Below are 15624 nucleotides of genomic sequence, written 5' to 3'. Positions count from 1 at the left end.
TGGAAACTGCATCGGAAGGCTCAAAAACGTATAATTAAAGGACAGACAAAAATCTTAGTGGTCATTAGTATCACTCTTTTCCACTTCTAATCCTACCTCCACTTTGAAAACCAAATCTTTGAATCCATCCTGTACCCTCTGGACAGTTATCCAATCTCTACTTGAATCCTTATTAATCCTTCTGGACAAAGGGTGGATTTATTGCTTTTGCTATTTTTCCTCTTTCTGGGACAGCTTCCAGGAGCAGTTGTTAGAGGCACAGGCATAGCATGTAGGTATGTCTCTTGCTGGAACAGAACTGTTTTTCTCTCCATGCCACTCCAGCCTCAGCCACCCTCAGCTTCCTCCTCAGCCCCCAGCAACAGCTTCTAGAACCATCTTCTTGGCCATTCCATCATCCATTTCTGAGATGCACTAACACCATACTTTGTGTGTGGTTGACTCCTGATCTTGAGGAACCATGAGCCACCAGATCATCCAGAATTATTCTTCTAAGGTGGGAGCTGCCATCAGCTGCCTGGTCAACCTGCATCTGTGAGCCTCACCCACCTGCCTCTCTCTGGACCTCTATTCTCATGGCCCGTGGCCCCTGGTGACTGTGCCATTTTTTCTAAGAGTTGGCAGAGAAGTTGGAGGGTGCCTAGTATCTCTCAAAGATGCAAAAACAGGGAGGCAAACAAGCTTTCTTCCTGGAGGTCCAGAAGCCATCCAGAGATAAGTGGGGGGTGAGGGGGCAGCCTGCAGGCCATGGAACCTGTCTTGGACCTGGAGAAGAGCCTGGCCTAGTCCTCAGTGGATTTGCAAGCCCTGGGCTCTCCTACACATACTCCCAACTCAGTGGCTTCCTAGAGAACCATTTCCTAGGCGGTTAACTGAAGCTCACCCAGAAGATGAGAAACCACCTGACCAAACTTCTCAGGCAGGCAGGCCTCAACCCTGGGTTGGCCGGCCTCATCCTCAGGCATGACTGAGAGCCTCTTGCATCTAGTAATGAGGGACCCACCTGTTGCATCCCCGCTGGCCTGCCTGAGCCTCTCCCTGCAGCCTGGAGGTAGCTTTTTAACTACTGTATAGCTTTTTCCCAAGCCAAGGACCAAGTGAAAATAATAACAGAGAAAGAAGAAAAGCCACCTACAAAAGACCTTTTTAAGAATAAAACCAAACAAGAGGCATCTGGGTGGCTCAGTCAGTTAAGCATCTGACTTCAGCCTAGGTCATGATCTCACAGTTCATGAGTTTGAGCCCCACATCAGGCTCTGTGCTGACAGCTTGGAGCCTGGATCCTACTTCGGATTCTGTGTCTCCCTCTCTCTCTGCCACTCCCCAGCTCATGGTTGCACTCTGTCTCTGTCAACAATACGTAAACTTAAAAAAAAATTTTTTTGAAAGAATAAAACCAAACCAAAGAAAACCACACACACGAAAGAAAGAAAGAAAGAAAGAAAGAAAGAAAGAAAGAAAGAAAGAGAGAAAGAAAGAGAGAAAGAAAGAATTTGTCGTTGAGCAAAGATAGTCTGATTTTAAATTTGTTTTTATTAAAATACATTGTACATTTCATGGTTCATAGCTACTTATTTTTATATGTGTTGCAAGTGAGGAATTTCCACAAAAACCTGTGTCAACACTGAAGAATTAGTGTACATGGTCTCTATAGGTCTAAAATGTATTTTGCCTAGTTTTACTGACAGTGAAGTTATTTCCCAGTGATTTTAAGAGCTGATCAAGACCCCTGTTCAAATGAGAGACTCTAAGTCAGTGCCTAAATTCTGACCAGAGTCAGTTCACAACCATACCCTTTCCTCAAAAGCTACGACATGAAGGCAGATAGAGCATGTTCCAACCCATCCCTCAGAAAGGGTTGGTTCCACTTTCTCACAGCGCTGCCACTGAGTTGGGAGGATATATATTCATAATTGAAAAAAGTCTGAATGACTAAAACCAAGAGCTTTATTCTATGGTGAGATAGCCATGATGGGGGTTCATGAAATAGTAAAATAGGAATAGTCCTTTTTTTTGATAGGAGCATTTTCTTTGCTTAGGCCTTTCTGGACTAAACATTAGATTTGTTGTTTTGTAAGTTGCTTAAAATTAAAGTTCATAAATACTCCCTCAGGACCACAGTTCTTTCAAAACGGCCACTGTACACACTAATTTAAAATGCATGTTAACTAAGTTTGGGAGTAACCTTAGGTGAAAATGACTTCAGATAGTTGCTACAAGATGCTTTTCTCTTAGATACCAGTCTTGGAGGCGATCCAGTTGCGGTAGGCAGTCACTCGCATGTAGACACCTGGCTTATTGATTTTACCACATTCTTCTCCCCAGCTCACTATTCCAACAAGGTACCAAATATTTCGAGAATTAGGATGAACTAGTGGTCCTCCAGAATCACCCTAAATAAGACAAATAATATTTATCATTATGAGAATTAACTTCCAGATACTTTACTTACACTAAGTGATAAGCCCAGATAAAGTTTGTGACTCATCCTTCATACAGACCATAGGAAAATGTATGGTGTAAATCCCTGCATCACCCTTAACCTCACTTTTGGCCAGATTATATTCTCTGGGACTCTTTGGTGTTGACCTGAACCTTGCAGGCATGAGCTGATAAGTTATCTAGTTCTATGAGAAACTAGTTAGCTAGTTCTAAGAGAAAGCTTTTGGGAAGCAAATATTATAGATGTACTTAGAAAACAGGGCTTTATATCTGAGAAAAGTAGCCAGAACCCTAGCCATGAGGAGGCTAAGAAGGAAAGAGAAATAGGCTGGAAGTAGATTAAAATTTTCTGAGACTGATATTTTATTGAAATGTGATTAAGATTATGGACTGTGATCCTAGACTACTTTGGTTTATATGCCAGCTCTCCCAGTTACTACCTGTGTGATCTTGTGCCAATCACTTTACCTTCCTCTGCCTCGGTTTTCTCATCTATAAAGTGATAATGATAGTACCCACATCACAATGTTGTATGAGGATTAAATGAATTATTTGTAAAAAACTGCAATCAGTGCTGGGCTCAGAGTAAGTCCAACTTAAGTGTTTGTTAAACACTTATAAACATATATTTCATGTAGTGGAGAATTACTTTAGCTGGAAGAGTTTAACAGGATTGTCAAAATGCAAATTAACTGAAGCATAGAAATTGTCTTTGTATTGATGACATTCATAAAATAATAGCAGTTATTTGTAACTGATGGTCAATGTGACTAGTGTCCAGACTTACCTGGCAGGCATCGATATTTCCTTCCAAGTACCCAGCGCATAGCATTGTGTCCAATACCATACCATAATATCCTTCCTGAGCATTACAGGTATTTGTGTCAATAATCTTCACAGATGCTTTCTGAAGTACCTCTGGGTATTTACCTAAAGGAAGTATACAAATTAGTAAAAGACCTGTTCTAAAACAGAGCAGGATGGAAAACTTGCTTTGTCCTCTGTGCATAAAACCTGTATTTGACTCTTGCCTACTCATTTCCCTCACCTGAACCAATGGAAAGGACATCTTCAAAGAATCATTTGAAATCTTTTAAATACTGCCTTTCTATGTCCTTATCTCTCTTCTTATATCTTTGAACCAGAACTTTCTCAGTTAGTTTCTCCAGGCTAGGGAATTTCTACAATCAATTGGTCTCCACAGAACATTCCACACCAAGGCAATTTGCAAAGCCATAAGTCCATACGCATCATTTCCTGAGATATTGCCTGGGAGAAGTAGGCATCCTGAAGTAAATGATGCCTTTGACTCTGTGCCTAGCCCACCATTTTTCGTGCTTTTGTACTGACACACTGTTAAATTTTCACTGGACTTACCATTATATGAAAGTGCTCCCCATCCTGTAACAACAACTCCTTCACCTGGTGGAAAAACCTGTGTGGCTTCAGGAAGACAAACTCGATGTACATCATTCTTGAATAAGACTTTTTTGGTGAGCTGTATAATTGCAATATCATCATGATGTTCACCCGGGATGTAGTCTTCATGAACTATAATTTGTTGAATATGATGTTGCATATAGGGGGGATTTACTCTGGTGCCAAAGCTGACAGTATAGTTTTTTGGATTGTTTGTCCTGAAAGAGCAAAAATTATATATTTTGTATTTATTTCAAAATAGTAGAAACATGGCCTTCATCTACTGTACTTTTTAATGACATTAATATTCCCTTGTGCCATAGCTCATTAGCAGTGATACAATCTGATTTTTTTCATAAATTAAAAAACTGTTTGAGTCCCTCCCTATACCATATACTGTGTAAAGCAGTGGGGATATAGAAATAAAAATTAATAGCCATACCTTCCAGAAACTTAAATATAACGAAGGATGGGCATAAACACAGACAGTTCTAATTGCTTAAGTGATTTGTGTATAATTAGTGGGACAAGAAAACAGGTGGACTTAAATCTGCATGCTCTAGGGAACAGATATTTCTTTTTTTTATATGAAAATTATTGTCAAATTGGTTTCCATACAACACCCAGTGCTCATCCCAACAGGTGCCCTCCTCAATGCCCATCATCCATTTTCCCCTCCCTCCCACCCCCCATCAACCCTTGTTTATTCTCAGTTTTTAAGAGTCTCTTACGGTTTGGCTCCCTCCCTATATTTTTTCCCCTTCCCCTCCCCCATGGTATACTCTTAAGTTTCTCAGGATCCACATAAGAGTGAAAACATATGGTATCTCTCTTTCTCTGTATGACTTATTTCACTTAGCATAACACTCTCCAGTTCCATCCATGTTGCCACAAAAGGCCATATATCATTCTTTCTCATTGCCAAGTAGTATTCAGATATTTCTTAAGGAAAGTAGCATTTTGGATGAGACCATAGAGCTGGGTCAGAGTTGCCTAAAAAATGAGAAGGGGATGGTATGTGCAGAAGGTGAGGAAGCTATGAAACAGGATGATGTGTTTTAGCAACTATGAGTAGTTAAGGATGTCTGCAGTATAAAGTGATGAGAGATAAGAATCATGTGAGAAAAAAATGCCATATCAAGAATGAATGACTCTTCCCATTCTTACAGGTAATTCAGGAAAATCTTAGATTGGCTTCCCATATAATTTGTTTTCCAAACCAGGACACTTGAGAAGAGAGCTATTGATAATTAACTGAGATAACAAGTGTGAACTGGCCCAGTTCCAGTCTTTGGTCTCCCTATCCTTGAGCAACATGATGAACTTACTTTTGAAAGCAGTGAGCTGCAGTCACCAGGTGTCTTTCACTGATCAAAGATGCCCCGCAGTAGTGTCGGCCATTCTTTTTGAGAGTTGCTTGCCAAGGCCATTCTCCCTTCTGAGCATTGGAACCTCCTTTGATTCTATCATACGTAGCTGACATCCTTGCTCGTGTCCCACAGCCTGTCAGAGTCAGTTTTGTTCCATTGAGAGTAGGAAGACACTTGTTTGATTATAAAGCAGAAACTGAGCTGAGTTATTCTTGTATGGTTCTATCTGACAATATCTTGCACTGAAGAGAACAGGATGTAATCTGCAAAGGAATCACTAGCAACCCCTAGATCACCTCCATACCCAGCACAGTATCTCCAAGATACCTCAGCACCTGGAGAATATGAGAGCTCTGGGAGGCAGATAAAGTCACAGTTAAGTCCATGGGCTCTGCAACCAGACTCCCTGGTTTGAATTCTGACCACACCATTCACAAGCTGGTTGAATTTAGGCAAATTATTTCACTTCTTTGTGCTTCAGTTTCCCCAACTCTAACATGGAATGATAATAAATAATATCTATCTTTAGGATTATTGTGAGGATTAAATGAGTTGTATGTAAGGTACCTAGTTAGAATTGTAACTAGCCAACAGTAACAAATCTTGACTGTTATGTCTTAGATCATCTCACACATTGAATTAAGAAGATCTGAACTTACGGTTGTTGATAATCTTTTCAGCATCAACCTTACTGATTTCTGAAATAGAACAAAAAGCTCATGGTAAATATAATACCTAGCATAAGCCATTGACCTTGGAGACAATGGAGTAAGATGCTAGCTAGGTTCAGCAGAGAGGAGGTCAGAAATAATTTTGAATCTCAGGAGAAAATGTTAGTAGAAAGGAGAGAATATTGGTTTATTTGAATTGTTCTTTTACTATATGCAAATGTATGATATGGAAATACCACTTCCATAGCTCCAAATGAGAGACTTCATTTTTATTTAATTGGAATATAATCTTTATCATCTAAGGTGGAAAACGGTCAGTATCTTTTCTTAGAAGATCAAAAAGACCCACAAGTGAAACTGATTCCTGTCAGTAGACAAAAATAACTTAAAAACTGACCTGTCTTGTAATGGCAGATTGTTTGATATTTTTGAAGTTTATAGGAGATCATGAAAATATATACAAGACACACTGTTACTTATAAGGACTGTTCAAAGTCTTACTATTTGCTTTATAATCAGAAGCAGCTTTTCTCCCAGAAGTGTTTTAAAGTGTGGTATTATTATGATTTGATTATAATGTTTTTAGTAATGAAGAATACAAATTATTGCTCTGAAATAAAATAATGGCCTATTCATTTAAAAAATTCAGGATCAGCTTTGTTCCTGGTACTTGTGATATATGTTAGAAATAAAAAGATGAAATAACACTGCTCCTATTTAATTCATAAGCTTACCCTTGAGCCTAAGAGAATTAGGATCTGTAGTCAGAGAGCCTGCGTGGTTTCTCAGCATCTGATGTAAGACACTTTCAATTCTTCTTCTGGTGTTTTCCTTCATTGATCTGGGAGCCTTGAATATCAGCCATATATGTGCAGTTAGACTGTTGTTATGAGGACTGGAAGCAAGATAAGTATGTTTCAACAAGATAAGCATATTTCTTATGTTGCTAAGAAAATAGCATTTCCTTCCTCATTCCCTGATCTTTCATATTTTTATATCTTCTGTCTTTTTATGGGTTTGTGCAGTACCTTCACTTTTGGTTAATCACAGGATCATCCATCTGCCTACATTTACCTGGTGACAGTATGCAAGCAGCTACAGCATTCATCTTAGAGGACAAGTAGTTCTACAAATCTGAAAAGTAGGAAAGGCCTGCGGCACAGGGTGGAAATATCATGTGAGAACTGGGCTCGCTTATTCATGTATTCATCAATCATTTATTGGGCAACTGCTATAGACAAGTGACTGGAATGGGTGCTAGTCGGTGATGCAAGCGTGACTAAGACATGGCTCCTACCCTCCAAGAATTTCCAGATTTCTAGGAAATCAGACATGTATACAAATGACTACAATAAATGAGGCAGAAGGGATAATATTTATTTTGTCTTATCTGCAAATAGAGGAAGGATAAGTTATTTTTTATTTAAAGAATTAGAGAAATTTTCATGAAAGAGGTGGCATACACACTGGGTTTTAAAGTGTTTTTATCACTACTTCAACATCAAGCAGACAATTTCATCAGGTAGAGAAGAAGAGTAACACTCCAGAATAACTGGATAGCGATAATTAATTTGCATTTACTGGGGATCAGCTGTGTTCTAGGTACTTATTTTCACATTTATTGTCACACTTAGACTTCACAACAAGCCTGCAGCATGGGTGTCATTGTCTTCATTTTGTAGACAAGGAAAAACGGAGGCTCTGACAGGTTACCTAATAGGCTCAAGATTATACAGCTACTAAACTCAAATCAGATTCAGTACAACTGACTCTATAACCCAGAGTCTTTACACTGTTTTGTCTCCCTGTGCCAGGTCACAGAGACAGCAGTGTCTAAGAGATTGGGCTCAGATGGAGGAGGACTTTTAATGTGAGCCAAGAGATAGAAGTAAAGAGAAGTTGTTGAATAAAACTGTGCTTGAGAAAGATGAACCTGACCATGGCACTCAGGGAAGATTTGTTTGGAATTCAGATAGGGGTAAGCAACCCAAGAAGGTGACGGGTGGACATGTAGGAATTGTCAAACAGCTTTGAGGATAGTGTCCAAAGTGGCATTTTTATGCTTTGGCTCTCCCTGACAGATGATTAACCTTTTGGCGTATAAATCAGTAATCAGTGCTAGGAAGCACTCAGCTCATGCAGGTTTGATTATCATAGAAAGGGGTGTCAAAATGAAAACGTCTGTCCTGTAGCCTCTCCATCGCTTCCTTTGGAAGTGATTGCGGTGGTTGCAGACTTCTCTGAAAGATACCTGGGCCCTTCAATTTTAGCTCCCATCTCTTTCCAATACTAAAATCATCTCTCAAGGTTAATTGTAGTGGAGATCTTGATGTGTTCTGCAATTCCAGGAGTCCCATGAATTCCAGGAGCAGGCATAGCTGGTGACACTGATGAAGGTAAAAGCAATAATTGCCTTCACTGGAAATGTGTTTATTTACAAATCTTTCCATACACATTACCTTCTTTGACCCTAAGTGCATTTACATGAGAGAGGCAGCGAAGGTGCTATGACAGTATTTCACAGAGAGGTAAATAGAGTCAAAGTGATTTAATGACTCTGGGATTACTAAGTGGTAAAGACTGGGATCAAGTTGCCTAACTTCTGTTCTAGGCCTCCCTCTGCTATTACCTGCTACTCTAAACCCACATACGATAGCTATTTTACTTCTTGTTATGGTGACTACAAGGACTTCCTTGACATCAAAGCCTGATGTAGATATGCTCTTTTCTACCCTAAAAGAACTCTAGGGTAGTTCCACAAGGTGTCTGGCTGATTTGCAAGTAGAAGGACATGAGTCACTAAATAGATTTACATAAGACCAAAAAAGGAAAAAGAAAGACATGAGAAAACAGGGTCTGTATTTACACAACTACTAAATAAAAATTTTAGACTATCAAACATTGGTCTAAGGGATCACCTACTATTTGCTAGACATAAAAACTTAAGAAGCTTGAGTGATGAGGCAACTATAATTTAACGCATTATATGAATAACACATTCTCAATAGATCTAGTGGACAAAACTAGATAGCCCCATCTTTGCTTTGGTTTTATATTGAACAATTAGTCTGGCATTTGACTTACGATAATACTGTATTAGTAACTTATTGGCTAATGACTGTGACATTTCACAGAGGTGCTTGAAATATGTATGTATGAATGAGTTGATCTCTTTTCTAACTGCTATTATTAGTTACTTACACCAGTGTGATGACTTGAGAATTGATATATTGTCTGTAAATGCTAGAACTTTGAAATGCATCAACCATCTGTTAAAGAGAACAGAATCAAACGTCATATTCCAATAATATATTTATATTTCAGAGAACTAACAATGAAATAAATATAGGAAAATACCAGTTTACCTTAGTCTCAAGAATTTTGCTAAGATAGTTATTTTCTGGTGATGTCTCTCTTTGATAATTTCTGTTGTATGGGATATCCAGCACTTCAAAGCTACCTTGATAATAGTAAGTCGTGTTTTCTGTGAGATAAAAACATCATCCAAGAATTATTTAGGTGAAATGGATTTCAAATGCAGATACAAATTACATAGTAATATCAACTAGTAAATATTGTGCTCATATTAGACATTGATAAAGCCTGTGAATCTTTCTGGCACAGCCGGTTAGATATCCTGGGCATTGTGAAAAGTGTTTACGGGACCAATAATGCAGCATATATAGATATAGACAAAAGTCAGCAAGAAGAGTAATATCTTGATTGAGACAGATAGAACTATATACTGTAAGTGAGATTTCTGTCATATAATTATTAAACTATGAGTAAAAATAGTTACCATTTATTATGTACCATGAGAAGATACTTTATAAAAGAACATATGAAGTATACCCCTTTTTTTTCTGGAAAAATGTGGTGTTGAGATATTCAGTAACTTGACTAATATCATATGGATACTAAAAGCCAAGAATCAACAAAAACTCGATTTGAGTACAAAGACTACACCTAATCCATTTTATTTCCTTAAATTCTCATAGATACTAAGATACCTATTAGAGGTAAGACATGTGATATATCTTACCTCTAATATGTGATAGATACTAAGCACTTAGAAATATTCTAGATGCTATATAACAACACCTAGCATATAGTAAGCATTGAATAAATATTAATACTATTGTGCAATATGATCATTGCTTTTGAAGACTATGTGATGGAAGTGACAGGCTCAATATGGTTGAAATCATTACACAAGGTACTAATAAGGATATAATGAAAAACATTAATCATCTAATTGCAGGTTCTATACAAATGCAGAGAAGGAAAGCACCATAATCAAAATGAAATATGACTTTCTATTATAAGTGGTGAAAATATTTTACAGTGAGAATTGTGATAAAAAAAGAAGCCAGAAATGTCTAAACAAAATGCTGAAAATGGGTTGTTTATGAATAATAATTTGTGAACCAACATTGCTAATTATAGTTAGTTTGTCTGGGGATCATGGATCTTTTACTATAGAGACCGAACTTTGCAATGGTAGCTTATTAGATTTTAACATAAGTAGTAAAACATAGATCTTTAAACTATTCAACTTTCTTTTTTTATAATTCAGTGTTCATAGTGTATCTTTCAGTTCTTTATTTAGATTCCTAAATATTTCTACCTACTATGATAATTAGGCTGCCATGAATATTCCTCAGTGTAGACTAATAAATTGACAAGATACAAACTTTTTATTACAACTGCATGGAGCACTTTTCCAAGAGCCAGTGCATAAACCAAACATTTAATGTCTAAGACATTAAGACTAAGAAACCATACCCTAAAACAAGGAATTGAGTATTAATTTAATTCCACACAGCATTCAGCCACAGAGATGGCTCACTATGCTGAGGTCACTGTGAAATCAGTCACTGAGATCTGTTGGTACCTGATGAAATGAAAACAACCCTTAGGGATGAGATATCCATAAGGTACATCTGCACCTTATGATTGATATTCCCATTTCTATAAGTGGTTCAAATGCCAATATGAATTGAGATGGATAAGGGACAGAAAGAAATTGTTTTATGACTTTTTCATGACTTGATTACTTAGAAGTTATTTCTATAAAGAAAACTTACAACTTACATGTAACACACACATACAAACATACACACATTTTTGGTTTTGGTTTTTGTGCAGTGTTTTGAAGTGCGATAATATTTTAAGCATAAATTATGAGAACACTTCTATTTAAATCTGACAGAGTTAAGGCATTTCTTTTATGTTCTCCTTCCTCTAACTTATAAAAACACCCAAAGACAAGGGTAAAGGGCTCATTTCCAAGGAAGCAAAAGAAAGACACAACTCCAGGCTAAAAACTATGAAGCAAATATTCCCCCAAATGTGAAATATAAATTAGGCTGAAAAATGATACATATCAGAGATACATCTCCTCACAAGCTGAGTTCATTGAGGATTTTTCTAAATTCTCAATGACTCTGTTATTACTGTAATGAGACTTCAGGGCCTGGAAAAAAGACAAGGAATATTTCCAAAGGTCCTATTTTGACCCTGCAGAATGACAGCAGTGAAAATAAATGTGAATCCATAGTAATGTGCCATTTTTATTATATGTGCTCTAATCTCCCGGTTAAGGCAACCTTCTGGAGGTGAGTTGGGATGAACAAAGGAGAGACGTCAGGATCACTATATTATAGTTCAGAGAGTCTGTATATTAAGGAGCTTTCCTCAGGGCTACCCCAGCTTCTTGTGTTAAAAACTGAAGACAAGTGTTCCATGGAGTTAAAATAACAGATTGCATAAGAGAATGTTTGAGATGATGAATCAAAATATAAGCTGCAAACTCCCTATGTCCCACCCCTAGAATCACTTCCCATAGTATTCTTTAGAAAACATCTAGTAATTATGATTGCAAATGAAGTATTATAAAGGTTGAGAATATAAAAAGAATAATATTGCTAACAAACTACTGGGAAGTTGGGAGAAAAATGAGCGTGTAAGCATATGCTGATTTTCTTGTCTTTCTTGTCTTAGTATTTTAATTACAAGGTAACACATATTAATACCAACTTGGTAGATTACTTTTTCTGCCTATCAACTGTCTATCTGTGTATTCATGTCGCTGTATCATATATATTCTTTTACTTGTGTATATACAAAAGATGTCTGCAATAGGGAGCTTGGCAAATGCTTCTTTCTGGGATCTTGGGTCACTGATGGCCATTTTAAAGGAAGATAGAGGGGTGCCTGTGTGGCTCAGTTGGTTAAGTGTCTGACTCTTGAATTTGGCTCAGTCATGATCTCATGGCTCGTGAGATAGAGCCCCGTTGGGGCTCTGTGCTGACAGCACAGAGCCTGCTTGGGATTCTGTCTCTCCCTCTCTCTCTCTCCCCTTCCCCTGCTTATGCTCTCTCTCTCAAAATAAATAAAATAAACTTTTAAAAAAATAAAGGAAGACATAATTTATTATTTGCAATTATCTCTTTGTCTTTGGTAGAAATGTAAATAAAGTTTACAACAAACTGAAATAAATAAAAATGTGTTCTTTACCAACCTACTGCCAGAAAATGAACCAGGAGACCAATGGTTATTCCCAGGATTGCCAACACTCCGAACACAATCAGTGCAATCATCCATAGTGGCAAAGATGGACGGGAAGCTGTGACTGGTCTGCAAGTAAAGGATATGAATATAAAAAGGTATATCAAAAAAAAAAAAAGTCACAGACACTCCAAATCTTTACTCTTGCTCACCCTTATTGGCTCAATTTAGGCATAGGGGTAGCAAAAGATATATGAAGAAAGGACAGGAAAGGGAAGGTAAGGAAAGGGAAGGGAAAAAGTAAGAAAGAAAGAAAGAAAAACGAGGAAGGGGAGGAAGAGAAAGAAGGAAAGAAATTTACAATTAAACCTCTTTGGATCTGTGCTGTGAAATTATTTTTCAGGAATACGATAATGTCAAGTTATCTATACTTAGCATCTAGTTGTCTCCCATGACCAATGGGGTAGTGACAGAATTAGTATCAACTAGTGAAGACCTTGCCAGGTTGGGGAGGAAGAAGAGAGGAAAATAGAAATGTCTTATAAGTTCTTTATGCCAAAGCTTATCATAATTTTTGAATTATGATCACAATTCTATTTTATTATGTCCTTGTTATATCCAGAGAACACAGGCAAATATGAAGTGCTATATTGGGTGAGAGCAGTGTCCATCTTTCTTGCTAGCTTACTAGCCAGGAATTCAATTTTCTTGCTGCAAACTGTCATGGATTGACCAAAGATAAAGCTGGACAGTATAATGTCTAATTTTAAATGTCAATTTTAGCTAGGCTATGGTGCCAGGTTGTTTGGTCAAACATGAGTCTACATGTTGCCATGAAAGTATTCTGTGGCTGAAATAAACATTTCTAATCAGTTGACTGTAAGGAGATTACCCTCTGCAAGTGGGTGGGCCTCATTCAATCAGGTGAAGGCCATAAGAGCTAAAACTGAGATTTTCATCAGAAGAAAAAAACAGTCTGCCTTGGAAGTATGACATAGAAATCCTGCCTGAGTTTCCAGCCGTGCTAACTTTACAACTGTGTGAAGCTACCTTAGGTACATAGATATATCTTATGTTTATGTATCTATATATTTGTATAGATCTATTATCTATCATCTATTGATAGAGAAAAGGAGAGAAAGAGAGAGAGGAGGAGGAGGAAATAGAGACAGAAAGAGATATCCTCTTGTTTCTGTTTCTCTGGAAAATCCTGATATGGAGGCAACAACAAGGACTTTGTTGCCACACAAAGGTTTTGAGATTTTGTCTTAAATATTGGGGCTCCTCCAAGTATGGTTGGAGGATGGCTTTTATCAAAATCACCTGAGAGTGGTTGTTACATATGCAGATTATGGTATCCTACCCCAGATCTAATTAACTCAAATTCCCAAAAGAGTCTGAGAATCTTCAGTTTAACACTGTTAGTGATACAGATTCTTACTAAACTGTATGCTATCTTCATGGCAAAACTGGAAAACTTTAATATAGCTGGACATATTGTGAGAGTTTTCAGATTAGAAGCGGCATTGGAGAGGAGTATGTATGATGTATTAGGTCTCAGATAAAAATAAATTGGGTTGATACTTCCAGGAGAACAAGTTTGTTGTTGTTGTTGTTGTTGTTGTTTTAAATACATCCTCTACGGAGTTTTTTCCACTCTCTTTAAAAATGACTTCATACTTCTCCTTTTTACCTCAAACCTCCAGCACCATTTGCCCCATTCTCAAGCTTAGCTGGCAACCTTACTTCCTAGTCCACTGAGAAAATGAAAAGCATCAGAAGAGAATATTTACAACTCCATCATCACATTTGTGAACTTCTCTTCATCTGTACCCCACATCCTTCTTTTTCCTCGTGTTTCCACATATAAATTGTGCCCCTGACTTAAGACAAGCCCTCCACCATCTCATCTCATTCCAAGCCTGTTTCTAATCTATGTTTCAGCCATTTCAAACTACTCAGAGTTCCACAGACAACCAGACTCTTCCACACCTCCATGGCCTTGCACGCTCTGGTCCTTCTGCCTAAAATGTCTGCCTCAAGCCTACCCAGTGAGCCCCCACTCAAACTTTATCCTCAACTCTGTCATCTCCTCTTTCTTGAGGCCTTCCATGGCTCACCCTAATATGGATCTACACTGAGAGTATTTTTTATTTTTACATGGCAGTCTTTTCACCTCTGGTCGAGGTCTTGTTATCATCTGGCCCATGTCATTATTTGTTATTCATGATGTTATTATTTTATACCCAGGCCATATTGTGGTGTCTAGCACATTATTGATAATATTTGTTGAAATAGTATATAAATGAAGCCAAGGGATATCAAGGACAATGAGACTCTGAAGGATAAATAGATCAGAGGGTTACAAATTATGGAAGGCCTTCAGTGCTGATCAGAAGAGATTTTGATTTTATCTGGTGGAAATGACTAACATGAGGACATGCAGTGCTTAGGAAGATGAATCTTCAGTCTGGATAACTGTAGTTTAAAGGAGGGAGAAAAATGAAAGGGGAGGACCAATGAGCAAAGAGGCTAATATAATCAATGGGAATGGAATGATAGCATTCTGGATTGTGGTAGTAAGAAAAGAAACAAAGTGATGAATTTGAGAACATTTACAGTAGAATCTTTGTCAGAATTTGGTAATTAGTTAGCTATGTTTGTAAAGAATAGGTAAAAGAGAGTCAGATGAAGCCTAAGAGATATGTATCTGGAATTTAAGAGACATTTAAATTTCTAGTACACAAATGGAGATGTCACACCAGTAGTTAACTGAGGAACCATAGTTGGGGTTAATTTAGGATTCATCTGAAAACAGGGAACAAACAAAGCTGTGAAACTGAATTAGTAAATTACAGTGCTTGTTATATAAAACATAGTACAGAATCGACACTTCTCTTTCCAAGGCAAACATTTGTTTCCATTCTGACTACAACTAATTTATCTCCATGTTTCGTGGCTTTCCTGAATTTCACAGTCTCATTGTTTGAAATCACTCAAAAGACTTTAAATTGTCAGCATATGTTCCTTAACTGTCCAATTCAAAATCTTGTCCACCTTTCAGAGATGGGTAAGTACTTACCTCATGTCCTAGGCATTTGGCTCCACCAAGACTACTTTGCTCACTGCTTGATTCTCTAATCTTTGCTCCACACCCTTTCCTTACTTTTCTGTCTCCTATAAACTCTCACGAATTACTTTTCTTAGGAGTG

The 15624-nt window shown here is 37.6% G+C and overlaps 1 protein-coding gene across 1 annotated transcript; it reads right to left on the bottom strand.

Moving 5' to 3' along the window:
- Window positions 1–2231: 2231 nt before the first annotated feature.
- TMPRSS11B (transmembrane serine protease 11B) lies at window positions 2232–15499 on the bottom strand. Its single transcript, XM_007086958.1, has 10 exons — window positions 15495–15499; window positions 12426–12541; window positions 9268–9386; window positions 9104–9171; window positions 6637–6797; window positions 5891–5929; window positions 5190–5364; window positions 3820–4079; window positions 3230–3372; window positions 2232–2393 (listed from the first exon to the last, which is right to left on the bottom strand). Exons 1-10 carry the CDS (start codon window positions 15497–15499, stop codon window positions 2232–2234), a joined length of 1248 nt encoding a protein of 415 aa, XP_007087020.1.
- Window positions 15500–15624: the final 125 nt, after the last annotated feature.

This window comes from Panthera tigris, chromosome B1 (genome assembly GCF_018350195.1).
Source record: "Panthera tigris isolate Pti1 chromosome B1, P.tigris_Pti1_mat1.1, whole genome shotgun sequence".
Classification (NCBI taxonomy): Eukaryota; Metazoa; Chordata; class Mammalia; order Carnivora; family Felidae; genus Panthera; species Panthera tigris.
This window is presented reverse-complemented; position numbering and strand designations above follow the sequence as displayed.

Bases quoted from the DNA above. Each gene is read 5' to 3' on its own strand.
- TMPRSS11B (XM_007086958.1), bottom strand. The intron at 9,172-9,267 runs GTAAACTGGTAT...TCTCTTTAACAG, and splicing joins GCAAAATTCTTGAGACTAAG to ATGGTTGATGCATTTCAAAG. The intron at 5,930-6,636 runs GTAAGCTTATGA...GTTCTATTTCAG, and splicing joins TAATTCTCTTAGGCTCAAGG to AAATCAGTAAGGTTGATGCT.